This window comes from Rhinopithecus roxellana, chromosome 11, assembly GCF_007565055.1.
Source record: "Rhinopithecus roxellana isolate Shanxi Qingling chromosome 11, ASM756505v1, whole genome shotgun sequence".
NCBI lineage: Eukaryota > Metazoa > Chordata > Mammalia > Primates > Cercopithecidae > Rhinopithecus > Rhinopithecus roxellana.
In genome coordinates this window covers 6,069,619-6,085,133 of record NC_044559.1, presented here as the reverse complement: position 1 = coordinate 6,085,133, position 15,515 = coordinate 6,069,619, and the positions used below count along the sequence as shown (strand labels likewise).

The window sequence follows — 15,515 nt, the reverse complement described above, 5'->3', positions numbered from 1 at the left end:
ACATATACTGTTACTGGGAGTGTAAATTAGTTCAACCATTGTGGAAGAGAGTGTAGCAATTCCTCAAAGACCTAAAAAAAGAAATACTATTCAACCCAGTAATCCCATTACTGGGTATATACCCCGAGAGTATAAATTGTTCTATTATAAAAGCACATGCATGTGTATGTTCACTACAGCACAATTCACAATATCAAAGACATGAAATTAACCTAAATGTCTGTCAATGTTAGACTGGTAAAGAAAATGTGGTACATATAAACCCTAGAATACTATGCAGCCACATAAAAGAATAAGATCATGTCCTTTGCAAGGACATGGTTGGAGTTGGAGGCCATTATCCTTAGCAGAATAGAAACAGAAAATCAAATACTGCATGTTCTCACTTATAAGTGGCAGCCAAATGATGAGAACATGTGGATACATAGAGGAAAACACACACTGAGGCCTATTAGAGAGTAGGGGGATGGGATGAGGGAGAAGATCAGAAAAATATCTAATGGGTACTGGGCTTAATACCTGGTTGTACAACAAACCCCTATGACACACATTTACGTATGTAACAAACCTAAACATGTAACCTTGAACTTAAAATAAGAATTGAAAAAATCGATAAAATTGGTAAACCTCTAACAAGACTAACAAAAATAATAATAAAGAAAAGACAAATCACAAATGTCAGGAATAACACAAGAGATACTATTACAGATGCTGTAGCCCTTTAAACAATAAAAGAAAATACAAACGACATTACACTCAGAAATTTAACAAGTTAGAAGAAATGACCAATTATTTCCTACAAACTACCAGAAGTCAACCATGATGAAATAGATAATCTGAATATCCCAATAACCATTGGAGAAATTTAATTTGTAATTTAAGAGCTCCTGTAAAAGAAATCCCCAGGCTATAATGATTTTACTGGAGGATTACATCAAACATTTAAGGAATTAAAACCAAATTCTACACAATCTCTTCCAAAAGATGAAAAACAAATGTTTTCCTACATATTTTATGAGGCTAATACTACCCTGATGCCTAAAGCAGACAATGATAGTAGAACAGCAAAAAAAAAAAAAAAAACCCTAAACCTCAATATTCTCATGAATTCAGAATAGCAATATCCCCCATAATGTCTTAGCAAATACAATCCAACAATGTATAAAACATTTTGGTAATCAACACAGGGTCATAAAGATAGGCACACTGATCAATGGGATAGACTAGAGAACCCAAAAATAGACCCACACAAATATGCCAAAATGATTTATGGCAAAGATCCAAAAGCAATTCAATGGAGGATGGACTGTCTTTTAAACAAATGGTGGTGAAGCAATTGGATACCTATAGGCAAAAAAATGAACTTCAACCTAAACATCACAATGTCTAAAATAATTAATTCAAAATGGATTATAGACTTAAAAATATGAAAATATCAAACTTTTAAAAAATAGGAGAAAATCTTTGGAATATAGGGATAGGCAAAAAATTCTTAGACTTGACACCAAAAGCATGATATATAAAAGGAAAAAATTGATACACTTAGCCTCATTAAAATGTAAAACTTTAGCTCTGCAAAAAGTCCTCAACAGAAAAGGAAAAGCCAATTACAAATTGCAATAAAATGATTGCAAACTATATATCCATTAAAAGACTAGTATCTGGAATATATAAAGAATTCTGAAAACTCAACAGTACAATGTAAGCAATCGTCTTAGAAAAACAGTCAAAAGACTTGGGCAGACATTTCACTGAAGAGGATATCCAGATGGCAAACAGGCAAATATGCACATAAAAAAATTTCAACACTACTGACTATCAGTGAAGTGCAAATTAAAGCCACAATAAGATATCTCTGTGCAATTATTAAATAAAAAATAGTGATAACACAAAATGCAGGTGAGGATGTAGAGGCATTTTCTTATGCATTTCATGGCTGAAGTATAAAATGGTACAGCTACTCTGGAAAACAGTTCGGCTGTTATTTTTTTTTAACACTACACATGTAATTACCATATGACACAGCAATTGCACTCTTGGGCATTTATCCCGGAAAACCTGCACACAAATGCTCATAGTGGCTTTATTCATAATTGCCCTAACTGCAAGCAATTCAGATGTTCTTCAATGGGTGGATGGTTAAACAAATAGGGACACATCCATTCTTTGAAATGATACTCAACAATAAAAGGGAGAAACTCTTCATACATGCAACAACTTGGATGGAACCTCTAGAAAATTATGCCTTTTTTTCTAGAGTGAGAAAAGGCCAATAAAAATTATAATACTATATGATTCAATCTATATATCATTTTTTAAATGACAAAATTTTAGAAATGGAGAATAGAAAATACTATGGTTATCAGGAGGTAGGAACAAGAAGGGCAGGGAGGTATGAGTGAGGTCCATGTGGTCATAAAAGAGCAAATGGGGAAGGAATCTTCTTGGTAACAGAACTGTGTGTTGGATGTGGTAGTGGATATATCAGCTTACGCAGGAAAATACTGAATACAACTAAATATACACAGACACATACACACAAATGAAACTAGGAAAATGTGGATCTGAATGAGATCCATAGGTTGTATCAATGTCAGTATCCTTATTGTGTTATTATTGCATCTCAAGATGTTACCCCTGAGGAAACTGAATAAAGGGTATGCTGGATCTCTCTATACTTTTTATTAAAACTGCATGTAAATCTATACCAACTCAAAATAAATCAAATTTAATTGTAAAATATTCTGAAAAGGAAGATAAATTAGATGGTATCAAACTTAGCAAATACTGGAATATACTATAAAATAATAATAACAGTATGGTATGGTATGATATTTGTGCAATAAAGAGAAATGAGCACCATCAAAAAGGAATATATCCACATAATTTATCATATTAACAGGAAAGAGCAAGAATAAAAATTATATAATTATCTTGATAGATGCAAAATAGCCTTTAAATAAATGTAACACTCATTCTTGATAACACTATTAGTAAACTAGATATTCAAGCGAATTTTCTTAATCTGAAAAAAGAACATTAAACCAAAATTATGTAGCAAACATATTAAAGAATAAATTATTACAAATTATATTCTGACATCAAGAACAAAATAAAGACATCCACTGTTATTACATCTATTTAACTTGAACTAAAGACCCTAACTAATGCAACAAGACAGGAGAAAGAAATAAAAAAAATAATAATTAGAGGCCAGGCACAGTGGCTCACGCCTGTAATCTCAGTACTTTGGGAGGCTGAGGCAGGTGGATCACGAGGTCAGGAGATCGAGACCATCCTGGCTAACATGGTGAAACCCCGTCTCTACCAAAAATACAAAAAATTAGCTGGGAGTGGTGGCAGGTGCCTGTAGTCCCAGTTACTTGGGAAGCTGAGGCAGGAGAATGGTGTGAACCCAGGTGGCGGAGCTTGCAGTGAGCCGAGATCACGCCACTGCACTCCAGCCTGGGCAATGGAGCGAGACTCTGTCTCAAAAAATAATAATAATAATGGCAATTAGAAATGCAAATATAGAATTTTTATTAGTTATAGATGACGTGATTGTGTATATAGAAAATCTAAAATAATCTAAAGGTAAACTAGTAAAATAAATTAGCAAATACAGTTAGTTCACTGGAAATAAGTTTGATATACAAAACCAATTCCATTTCTATATACACACAGTAACAAGTAGAAAAATCAATTTGAAATTTACTACATATAATCATAAATCAATATCCAGGAATAAATCAAACAAAAGTTATTCAGATCTCTACAGTGAAAGCTACAAAACTTTACTGAGAGAAATTGAAGAAGCCATAAATAAATTGAGGGGTATACTATATTCATGAATTACATTACTCCATATTGGTAAGACATTATTAACACTTCCCAAATTGATCAAGAGTCAAGGCAATCTCCGTCAAAATCCCAAATTTTTTTGTGGAAAATAAAAATCTAATTTTAAAATGTGTAAGAAAATGCAAAGAGTCAAGAATCACCAAGTCGATCTTGAAAAATAAGTATGAAGCTTGCTCAGGTTTTCCTCCATTTCCTGACTGACCCTGTGGTCCTGTCTAGTGTGCGGTGCATGCTCCTCTGGGGAACTGTGAGTAACAACCTATCTTTTTAATGGCAGTCATCTCCTGATTTGTTGGCCTTTCTATACCTGTATGATAATAAAACTTTCCTTGTAAAACACAATAATGAATTTTCTAAAACTACATACAACAATAATAATGAATACTACTAACACAATGTTGAGCAAAAGAAGTAAGATACAAAAGAGTATGGAACATTTGATAACACTGATATCAACTTAAAAACAGGAAAAACCTAATTAAGGTCATTAGATATCAAAACTGGTTCCATTTGGTGGGTGTGCTGACTAAAGGGGTGCACAGGGGAGAGCTCTGAGGGTGCTGGTGACGTTCTTTGATGTAAGTGTTGTCTGTGTGGGCATGTTCACTTCTGAAAATTCACTGTGATTCACATAAGATTTCAACATTTTTCTGTATGAGGTTTATGCTTCAGTTTATATTAGCAAAACCACTAAGAATTCAGTCACAACTATATTCAGAATAAAACAAGACATTCCAAAACAAGAAAGAATAAAAATAAATTATCTAACACCTCATATAAAAAGTTTTTAAAAATAGCAATAAAATTGGCCAGGTGCAGTGGCTCACACCTGTAATCCCAGTACTTTGGGAGACTGAGGGGGCAGATCATTTGAGGCTAGGAGTTTGCAATCAGCGTCACCAGGATGGTGAAACTCCATCTCTATTAAAATCAGTTGGGCATAGTGGCATGTGCCTGTAGTCCCAGCTACTCGTGAGCCTGGCGCACAAGAATCACTTGAACACAGGAGGCAGAGGTTGCAGTGAGCCATGATTGTGCCACTGCACTCCAGCCTCAGCAACAGAGTGACACTGTGTCTCAAAAAGTGGTAAATAACAATAAAACAACTATTATGTAGCAGGCAGACAGAAAAAAGTACAAAAAATGATTAAACAAATTAGACCTAGTTCTTTGAAAAAAAAAATGGAAAAATCTGCTGTCAAGTCTAATAAAAAAATAAAGCAAGACAACACAAATATGTAATAATAGGAATGAAGAAGGAGTTACGTCAACAGCTCAGTATTTTTAAAATTGTTTACAAGTACTATATAGAGCTGTAAGTAATGAATTTGAAAATTCCAGTGAACTGCAAGATTTTCAGTGAAGCAGATTACTAAAAATGATTAAATGAAATGTAGAAACCAGGAAAGAAAGTTTCCAAGATACAAAAGTAATATCTCCAAAACCAGCCACTAGTCCAGAAAATTGTATAGTCAAATTCTTTCCAACGTTCAAGAGCTCTGTCTATGTAAGTACAAAAGAATGAGCAATTTCTTTTCCATGTTATGAAAAGAGCACAAGCCTAACACAAGCTGAACACAAGCATCTGAGAGAGAAATTCTGCCAATGTTACTTATGCATCTAACAGGAAACCCTCACCTGCTATAACAACAAAAAAAAATGATATAAAATAGCACAGTAAGCCAGGACCAATTTCTAGGAAAGGGCTCTTCACTTACAGAATGGAGACACACAGAAAAGGGTACTCTTCTTCTACTTACTGCTATCTTTCTGGGTATGACAGTTTGAACTGCCACAGTCATTCTGAAATTATGAGAAAAATTAAGACTGTGGCCTGAGAACAGCCAAGTTGAGATATGAAAAAGACCTGGGCCTTTGGGCTCAGCAATGAATGGCTGAATTGGCCAACCCTGAAGCCTTCCTAGTTGCAGTCCTCTTTAATGTGAGATAGTAAGTCTTTCTTATTGTGTAATCCACTTAAGGTGGACATTCTGTTACCTGAAGACAAGCACATTCTGAAAATGTACAAATGTGAATTAAATTTAAGCTGAGAGAAAAAAGAAAAATGATTAATAATTTCTAAAAATCAATGAGGAGATATGCAAATTTATATAGCTTATAATAAAATATGATATTCAAGTCAATAGGGAAATGAAGGTCTGCTGTATAAATGGTAGTAGAAACCATTTAGTGAAAAAATGTAAAAGCTAGGACATCATTTCACAATTTATCCCAAATCCATCCCAGTTAGATGGTAGATTTTGTTGGAAAAAAAAAAAAAAGTCAAACCACAAAAATAACTGGAAGAAAGTATGAGTAAACAGTATCTACTTTGCGAATTGGGTATAAGTTTCTAAAAAACGCAAATATAAAAAAATGCAAACGGATAATCTAATTATTTGACCACATGCATTTTTTAATGTCTGTATGTGAAAATATTTAATTCAAAGTCAAACTATTTATTGGAACAAAATATTGAACACAAATAACTATCAATTCCTTTCTGAAAGAGAGGTTATATAGGTTTACAATGTGCAAAGAACCTGAGGTATAATTTACAAAAATGTGAAATACAAACGACCAATAATTATACTTTAAAACGTACAATCTCACAAGAAATGCAAATCTAGTATATCGCTTTTTCATCCTGCTATCAAACTAGCAAAAATGCTTAATATATATTAACCATATTTTTCAGCATATAACATAGACTTTATATACTACTCATGGATGTGAAAGTTATTAGGCCTTTCTATAATCAATTTGAAAATACGTATCACGTACATTAGGAGCCTAAAAGAATTAATATTCTTGTTCTGGTAATTCTACTTCTTAAAAAATATAATATGGAAGTAAATATAGATATAATTAAAACTGTATGTATTTTAGATGCTCATGACAACACTATTCTATAATAAATGTGGTGAAAATACCTAAATATTCATCAGATAGGAAGATGCAATAAATGATGGCTGCCTGGAAGTTGAGTAATGTATTTCCACTGAAAAAATCACAGTTGTAAAGCACAAAGAAATGAGAAAATATTACCAATATAACATTTTGTAGGAAGGTCAGGATATAAAATGTATTACAATAAATGGCAATTTGATAAATATACATATCATAATCTCTATATACGGAGGGAGAAAAAAAAAAAAAAAACAAGAAAATACACCAGAAACATTAACAGTATTTATTTCTTGGTTTAAAGATTGTAGCTGAGTTTTACATTCTTCTTTTCATTTATCTGTATTTTCTGAACATTCTACCCTTAATGGGTATGTATTGATAAAACGCTACCTAAAATGAAATACTTAATTGCATCTTTTCCTTATTTCTTTACTGGGATGAAGCAGCAGTGTTTGTTTCAGTTCTCAGCTCTGTCAAAAATAGTTCTGCACAAGGGTTCAGAACGGTTGACATTTTACTTTGAAAATACACTGGAAGAATGTTAATCCATGAAGAGACTCAAGTTTATTTCTCTTCTGCAACTCACTGTGCACAGCCGGGAGTCTCTATGAGAGCAGCTTAATAGAGACACTGCACAGTCCTCAGACTAGATCCTCGCAGCCCCACCTCCACCCATATCCCCCTCCTCACTGCTGTGCCCACTTCCCAGGCTCCTAGCACCAACTGCTGGAGCCACCAGGTAAAGGCAGCTTCTACTTCATTAGGAGTTAGCCTTTTCAACCTGGCTTCACCTCTTACAAACTTCTGAACCTGAGAATTTGGGGCAATTTGTAACACCGCATAGTGGATCTGCACGAGAATGTTAATGATGCACTTTCAAGCTCAGGGAGGACTGAGGTCTTATGGCGTGGCAATCGCTGCACAAAGAGCAGTTATTACTCAGTGAATTATCAGCAGTCACAAGGCTCTCCCAGGGATGCAACATCAAGGGGGGCATTTGATTCCCATCCAAAGCCAGCTTTTATGAAGAATCAACATTGACAGAGAAGTTAGAAGAAGCATCTTAAACTAGTAAAGGGGAATGAGGCCCTTCTATTTCCCTGGGAAATCGCTGGAACAGGGAGGCTGAGCCAAGGGCAGTGGTGGAAATTTCAACTCAGCAGGCTCCCAGTCAACAGGAAGGGACTGTGATGCCCTAATGCTGGCTGGGGAAGGTTGGAGCAGAAAGTGAGATGAAGGGGAGAGAGGGAGTCACAGAACTGCATTACCTTAAGTTCAGAAAGGATGTTCTGGGTCCTCTGTTAACCCCCTCTCACTTCCAGAAAATCTGCCTTCCAAGCCCAGCACAGCATCATGCTTGCTGGTGCTATGCATCTCCCCAGTCTCTGGGCCTCTCTTTCCCAAACTTAGCTGTGCAGACCCCAATTCCCCACCTATTGCAACCAGCACATGTGCTTCTATGTATATTTAATACATTTGGGTCCCAGAAAGATCCTGCTTGACCAGACTTTTAGGGCCAGAGAAAAACTTGATCCCCTGAACAAAATATTCCTTCAGCCTCTCTTGGTCCTAACTTGATTCTTGAAAGGAGAAGAAAGCAGCTCTGTTGTCTCACACCACATCAGGGTCTCCCTCATTCAGGACGCAAGGCATAAAACAAAGCCACAGGCTGTCCAGATGCTTCTGCCTACTTCTCCCACCCTCCTGCCCAAGGACACCCACTGCCCTCCACTGAGCCACTGAATCGGGTGGATGCTACCCAGAGAAAATGAGGTTCAAAGGGCCTGCGAGCAGTTGGCAATTCTCCCAGGGTTTTCAAGCACAAGGGACCCGGAGTTAGTGGAAGAGAATGAGTTCCCTACACCAGTGTCATTAGGATGGAGAAAGGCGGACAGCTTCAGCAATCAGGTCATGGAGAAATGTTTCCTCTGGGCTATAACTAGTGCTGCTATCCAAGCAAGTCATGCTTGTGGGGGAAAAAAAAAAGACAACTATGTTTTTCTTCTTGCAATGATTATACTAACAACAAAACAGCCCTGAAAATAAAATCTTATCATAGGTGAAGTTCCACAGATTCCTCACAGCCCTTGGTCTTTATAAGGAGTGGACATCTGCTGCCAGGCATAGAAGGGGAGTTTGGCACTGCCCTGGCACACAGAGCTGAGTGATCCCAGCTGTACCAGCTCAAGGCTGCAAGAGGGAGCCTCCCATCTCTGGCCTTGGCTTTGGAGCTATAGTCTACGGTACTGTCAGGCTGGAAGCTGTGTTTTAGGCCTTCCTGTGTCTCTCTGCTCTTGTGGAGTCTGAGATAGATACGCTCAGAGAAAACGCACAGTCCCATTTGCCCGAAGCTGATGCCCTGTGCCATATGAGCACGCTCTCACTGCCAAGTGCTGCACAGTGTCATTACACTGACTGACCCCTTCATCTGACAGGTCGGCTTATATTACCTGTAACTTTCCTCTGAAGAAACAAAGGTTCAGAAAAGGGAAGTTGTGCAAAAACTCAGGAGAGGCAGAACCAGGAGCAAAGCAAAGGCCCAGGTCAATGAGACAACATATGTACAATGTACCTTTGGATACCGTGGATGCTTAATAGTTCCTGCCCGCTCCCTATACCTAGCAGCTTCCCACACACCCCACCTTTGGAAACTTGTCTACAGGTGGCTCTGACAGATCTGTCAGAGCTCAATCATGAGCTAAGGACATTTACATGGACATGTTCATGGCATCCTCCTTTGGAGATTCCTGTCTGAACAAAGAGAAACAAAGCCAAATAGAAATTTGTGGAGGTCCTGTTACAGTTCTGAACCCTGAAAAAAAAATATCCCTCCAATAGGATAAAAGAAGCATATGTCACCCCCCACCCCACCAAGACAAATGTTAGACCAATGCCTGTGAGAGCTAGAAGAGTTTCCAGCAAACCTTTCCCCTGGTGGCAGACCCATGCCAGACAGCTCCAAGTACAAAACAGACGATTAATATTTTGCTAGTAGTTACACAGCAAGCTGATGACATAGACCTTTGATTTTTCCATACAAAGCTCATTCACTAAGAACACACTTCCTGGATGAGATAATTGAATTAGTATTTGTCCAGCACCCTGTAGTGAAAGGCGATCACCCACTCCTTCCCTCCAATGAAGGGGCTGAGTAATCTATAGTCTCTTGATACCACTTAATCTAAAATGTCTGGGTGACTCACTGTCCCTGAGATTTCCCTCCAGGGTATTCAGTTTAAGAAAACATGTTGGTCTTTAATTTAAAAGATGCCTCTTGGTTTAAGTCTTAAGAAACTGCTTAGTCTGTGTCTGATTTGTTCATGTATGGCACATACAATCTTTGCAGGGAATGTTGCCCCTGCCCAGCATAACAGGATCTAGAAGTCTGCCCAGTCGGCTCCTCCAGCAGCTGTGCACCTTGCATGGCCAAGAGAGCTGCGACCCCTTGGACTCTGACCTTGGGCACTCCTTAGATGACTGATCTTGGCACTGTTTTGGTGTGGCTCAGGACCCTACCCTCAAATTTGCCACCCATCCTCAATTTTTTTCTTCCTTATGTGAATGTCCTTTAAGTTACCCTGATTTTCCAGCCCCACCCTTCACAGCCCCGTCTCCCATCCGAAACCACCACTCAGCTCTGCCTTCAAATGCTGCCCTACCCCCATGATACGGTCCTAATCCCTTCTCCTTGGTTCATCTGAAACCCCCGGACTTGCTTTAATGCACCCTAGGCCGCATCACAAACATTTGCTATAGTAAATCCCATTCCCTACTTTCCAGATAACTTCCCCTTAGCAGTGATAAGCTGCCAGGCAGACAGATAACAACTAGGATATGCAGTTATTAAGGGCAGATTTTAAAATGACAAAAAGATACATTTTAACATAAAGCCCACTTGAAAATCAGCTTCCCTTCCAACTCAATTACATTCAGGCCTCCTGCTCAAAGCTCCTTATACTGAGAGATTCCAGCTCCCACTGGCTTCGGGGTTTTTGAGGCGCATTGCCTTGGCAACATGGAAGGCCCAGACACCTGAAACAGAAAGTGGAGGACACAGTGCCTCCCCCTCTCTCAGGCACCTGAGGTGGCCAGCAGGGCGCCAGGCACAGGACTGGAGGGTCAGCTGCTTGAGACAAGGCAGAGAACTCCACAACCAGCATTCCCACCAAAAGAAGTGGGTGGGAGACGGAAGGAGCTGGCAGGCAGGACCTAACTTCAGAATAAGACTTGGGGATGAAGGCAACTGCACCAGGACCATGGTCAATATGAACAGTTACTTCGGCAGCCAGCTACACTTGGCAAGCCTTTTCATACGAGAGTGACTGAAAGAACCCTCCTTACCTGGTGGGAGTCCCAATGCAAGCCCATATCTCTTGTGGTCATGACTCAGACTAGTGCTGACCACCCATCCCCATCCCCTCACCAAGTCTCACAGCTTTGGGCATCCTAACAGACATCATAGGCCAGCCCTGGCTTCTTGGACATCACAGGTCACACCCTGGCCCTCCATGGGAAGTCACAGAATAGTTGCTAGCCAGCTCCATCTAGGATGCCACCAACAAACCTCTGAGCTCCAAAATGTCATCAAGCCATGTATGTCAGACATTGTGTCACAACAAATTATTGAAACTTCAATTATTTATATGACCAATCCATGACTCTCTCTTCCATCACAGAGTGGGCTAAAAATTCCCCACCTCCCCATCACACATGCACCCAGGCCATCCCAGCCTATCCCTGGTGAGCTAGTCTTTTGCCCCATCTGTCACTGATGAGCTCTACACTGCTCCCTCCCTGTTCCCCAACTCTCATACCCTCCACCAGTCCACACATGCGTCTTTCTACCCTGGCCCTCAGGAGCAAAACCTTAGAAGTCCCCCACCCAGATTCTCAGTACCCCAACATCACTTAGCCCTTGCCTCCCCCCTCTAGCACTGCTCCTAGCCAATGCTGACGTCAGGCTAGAGGGCTCTTTACTGAGGGCTTATCCAGCCCCTGCTGAGAGCTCATTGCTTGCAAGGACTGTCCTTCATGCTCCAGGCACCATCATTAGTGGAGACATCTTCCTTCGAAGTGTATGAAGTGTGTCCATGTGTGAGTGTGTGAGCGTGTCTGTGATTACATGAGGCTGTGCCTGAGTACATGCCAATCAGTCAATGCTTTCATTATTTCCAGAGAAGATCAAGCCCCTGTGGCCTTGGTCTTCTACACCATGAGTAGTCCCATCTCTGGTCTCTCCTGTACAGGTTATTTCTGGAAGTGCATCCAAGCCAGTGGAGTTGGCTGGGCCCAGGACAGCCAGCCACTGACCACACCAGGATACCCACCATCAGCTCCACATTGGCTCACAGTGACCACATCCGAGGTCCTTCAGTTGGATAATTGTTCCAAGCCCTTACTTGCCATATGGGCCTCTTTGTCCTAGCCCTGTTAGACTCTTGGTGTCATGGGTCCCCTTAACTGTGGGGATCCCCACCCTGCATAAAAGGCCACTTCTCCACTATCTACAATCCTGAAAAACTATTCTCTATCCCCTATAAGAGGTGGAAGAAGAGGGAAAGTATCACTGGGAAGACCCAGGCTGCCACCTGCACCAGCACCAGCATCAAATTAAAAAAGCCAAACCTCATTCTGAGTTGTTCAATTCATCTGTCTCTCATTTCTCTTTCTGCTGGGCTCTGGCATTTTCCAATTTCCACCCTCCTTGCAGCTCCGTTTTCTGTTTGTGGCCTTGTCTCACTCTTGGATCTGGAGGACACTCAGGCTGTAACGTCTGTCTCCCGCCTCAACCGCAATTCACACTTGTCCCTGTGGTTGGGCTGATTTCACTGCTCTGAGAAAACACATTGTCCTTTATAGCCTCCAAGCAGCCCCCCTGATCCAAGCAGTAGGACCCAGTTGTTACCAGGTACCCCTGCTCTACTCAAAGAGACTCCATTAGTGACAATTTCTGTTTGGAAACCTCTCTGCACCTACTCCCTAGCATGCTATATAAACACCAGCCAATGGTAGCATCAGCAGAGAGAGACTGGGAGGGAGGGAATCTGTGCCAACTAACAGTTGCTGGGAGCCCAGGGATCCTGTAGCTGTTGCTGTCTTCAGTGGCACCATAGCAGGAAGACTGGAAGATAGAGAGCCTGGGGCTTACCTTGCGCATGTCTTTGCCAAAAGTCTCACTATAGGTAGTGCCAAGGATTTCAAATTGGACATAGGGATTCGAACTGTCCTCCCGAAACTCCATCACCCCAGTGAGGCCAGTGATGTGGCCCTGCAGAAGAGGAGAAAAACCCATTGGAAAATCTGGTTAAAGTAGAGGATGGCATCCCAAAGGCTAAGAGGAGCAAGGAAGTGGTCACCAAGAAGGGAGCAATCAGTCTTGAGACCATGGACAGGCTGTAATGAGGACAAGATAGGCTGGTGGTCCTAGGCCCTCAGAGTAGGATCAGTACTTTCCAGGACATTTGCTTATGGGAGAAATCCCTAAGGCTTGCACCTGTCATTCATACCGTCTATATGCTTAGAGTCCCTGCTATGTGCCAGGCACCATGCTAGCCATGAGATTAAACAGTGGCAGCTTTTCTCCTTGCCCTCTTGAAACTTAGTCCTCCCCTTGCAATCAGTTCCAGAGGCTCACCTTAGCCTGACCCAAGAGGAAATTCAAAGGTCAACAAGAGACATATCAGACACATGATGTTAAGTTGCAGGGCAGCAAGCATGTGCATTGGAGGGCACAGCCAGGTCCCAAGCTTGGATCCTGACTTTGCCACCTGTGTCACCTTGGGCACATTGCCCATCTCTCAGCTTTGGCCTGAAGTTAATCAGCTCCACATCATAGAACTCACAAGGACTGAAGGAGAAAACAGGTACAAAGCACAGCATCCAGCATAGACGGGCTACCGTCCCCCTGCCTCTCTACTGGCTCAGTGGGCTCTATAGGAGAAGGAGGCAGCAGGAAGCTGAGGGAGCCATGGTGAGCCCCTTTCTCTCTCCAAGCCCAGGGTGAGATTCTCAACCAGATTTATCTCTCATAGTCCCTATGAGCCTACAGAGTCCCAGAAACACCTGGCCCAGAAGGGGCCCTGGCTCTGCCCTGGGCTGTAGTGGATTCTCACCTACACTACAGCATATTCACTACTACTGAAACCACATGCAGTTCATTGTGACTAAACTCCTAATGCTATGGATTTCCCTAAATACTCTTTTGAAACCTCTAAAAGTCAATTCACTCTAACAAATGGTCCATAGATTACTCAATTCACTTCAAATCCAGCTTTCTAATTCAGTATCCCTCCTCAGCACATGAGATACATCACAAGCACACATACAGGTGCACTCCTCTCTTGGGGAATGGTGGTCTGCATAGAGGGGTACCTTGCAGACATGGGATAGGCAGATGCCTCCATTTCATACCTACTTGACAACTGCGGCCAAGGGCAAGTTGCATAACCTCTCAGAAATTCTTATATTAAATTGAAGACAGTAATGATAGTATGTATTCGTGGACCACAGCTCACCTGGCCTGCAGATGCTGGGACAGGAATAGTGACGAGGAGAGAGGAATGGGGAGGGGCCTATTGGGGCAGCTACACAGAGCCTAGCTTCAGGCCAGCTGCTAGAGGGGAACACAGTAGAGGTATAAGAAGCGGCCTTTCTTTGGCCAGGTTGGGGGTGCCCCTTCACACATACCTTTTTTATGGTGTCCAGCATGGACCTCCCACCATTCCATGGCTTAGTGGACTTCCGTATGCAGTTGAGGCTTGCCATGCTATGCCACTTCCGGTCCTCCAGCTTCCTGTGAAAGGCGTTGGCCAGCATCAGAACACTGTCATACAGATAGAGGTTGGAGATCTGCAAAGACAGAGGCAGTGAAACCCTTTCCACAGGTGCATTTCCAGAGAGCTTTGGAGAAACCCACAGAAAGAAGGAGGAATGCAGGATGCCAACACTAAGCTGTGGTGCCAAGAATCTATGCCAAGATCCTTGGCTTTTAGGTGTACGTTCAAAAACCCAGCCAGCTACTGGAGTCCTGAATGGAATAAGGCCTTGCCCTGCCTCAGGAACTAGAGTGGGAGGTGCATCTGTACATCAGCAAGGAGAACCCTGATCTGTAGCTGATTGAGATGTGCACACAGGCAAGTTACCCACTCAGGTGAGGGAGGATGGAGGGAAGGATAAGCAGAAAGCTCAGGGTTGAATGATTAGTGGGATAAAGGAAAGGCACAGCATTTGCAAGGGCATGAAGGTGTCAAGAGACAGGGCCAGGTACAGCGCAGTCCACCAGAGTTTCTTGTAAAGGACCAGCTCATAAAGATTTTAGGCTTACTGCTCTCTTGCAATTGCTCAACCCTGCCGTTATAACTTGAAAGCAGCCATATAAACATATGGGTGCAGCCATGTGCAATAAAACATTATTTTCCAAAACAGGCAATATACTGGATTTACCCTGTGGGCCACCATTGGCAGATCCTTGGGTTAAAGGAATTGAAAGCAGCTCAAGACGACTGTGTCAATGGATACAATACAGAGGGAGCAGGATCAAGAGAGAAGCAGGGATTGAGACCTGCAAAGACTTAGGGACTTACTAAGGAGGAATAGCAACACAGGTGACTGTAGGGGGAAGGACACCATTGTTGGGTCTGTATACAGGAAGCTGGAGATCAGACCTGGGCCTCAGAAAGACTTCTCTGGTCACTGGATGGGCCTAGGGTGAATGGTGGCCTGAGTGACAAGGTAACAGCGAGGAC

At 41.5% G+C, this 15,515-nt stretch overlaps 1 protein-coding gene across 1 annotated transcript in view; it reads right to left on the bottom strand.

The window, feature by feature from the left end:
* GRID1 (glutamate ionotropic receptor delta type subunit 1) overlaps positions 1-15,515 on the bottom strand; it is a 791,729-nt gene that overhangs the window by 252,442 nt on the left and 523,772 nt on the right. Inside the window, exons 7-8 of the mRNA XM_030940876.1 lie at positions 14,458-14,619; positions 12,920-13,039 (exon numbers count right to left, since the gene is read on the bottom strand). Of these exons, the coding sequence (XP_030796736.1) occupies positions 12,920-13,039; positions 14,458-14,619 (282 nt within the window). The remainder of the gene's footprint in view (positions 1-12,919; positions 13,040-14,457; positions 14,620-15,515) is intronic.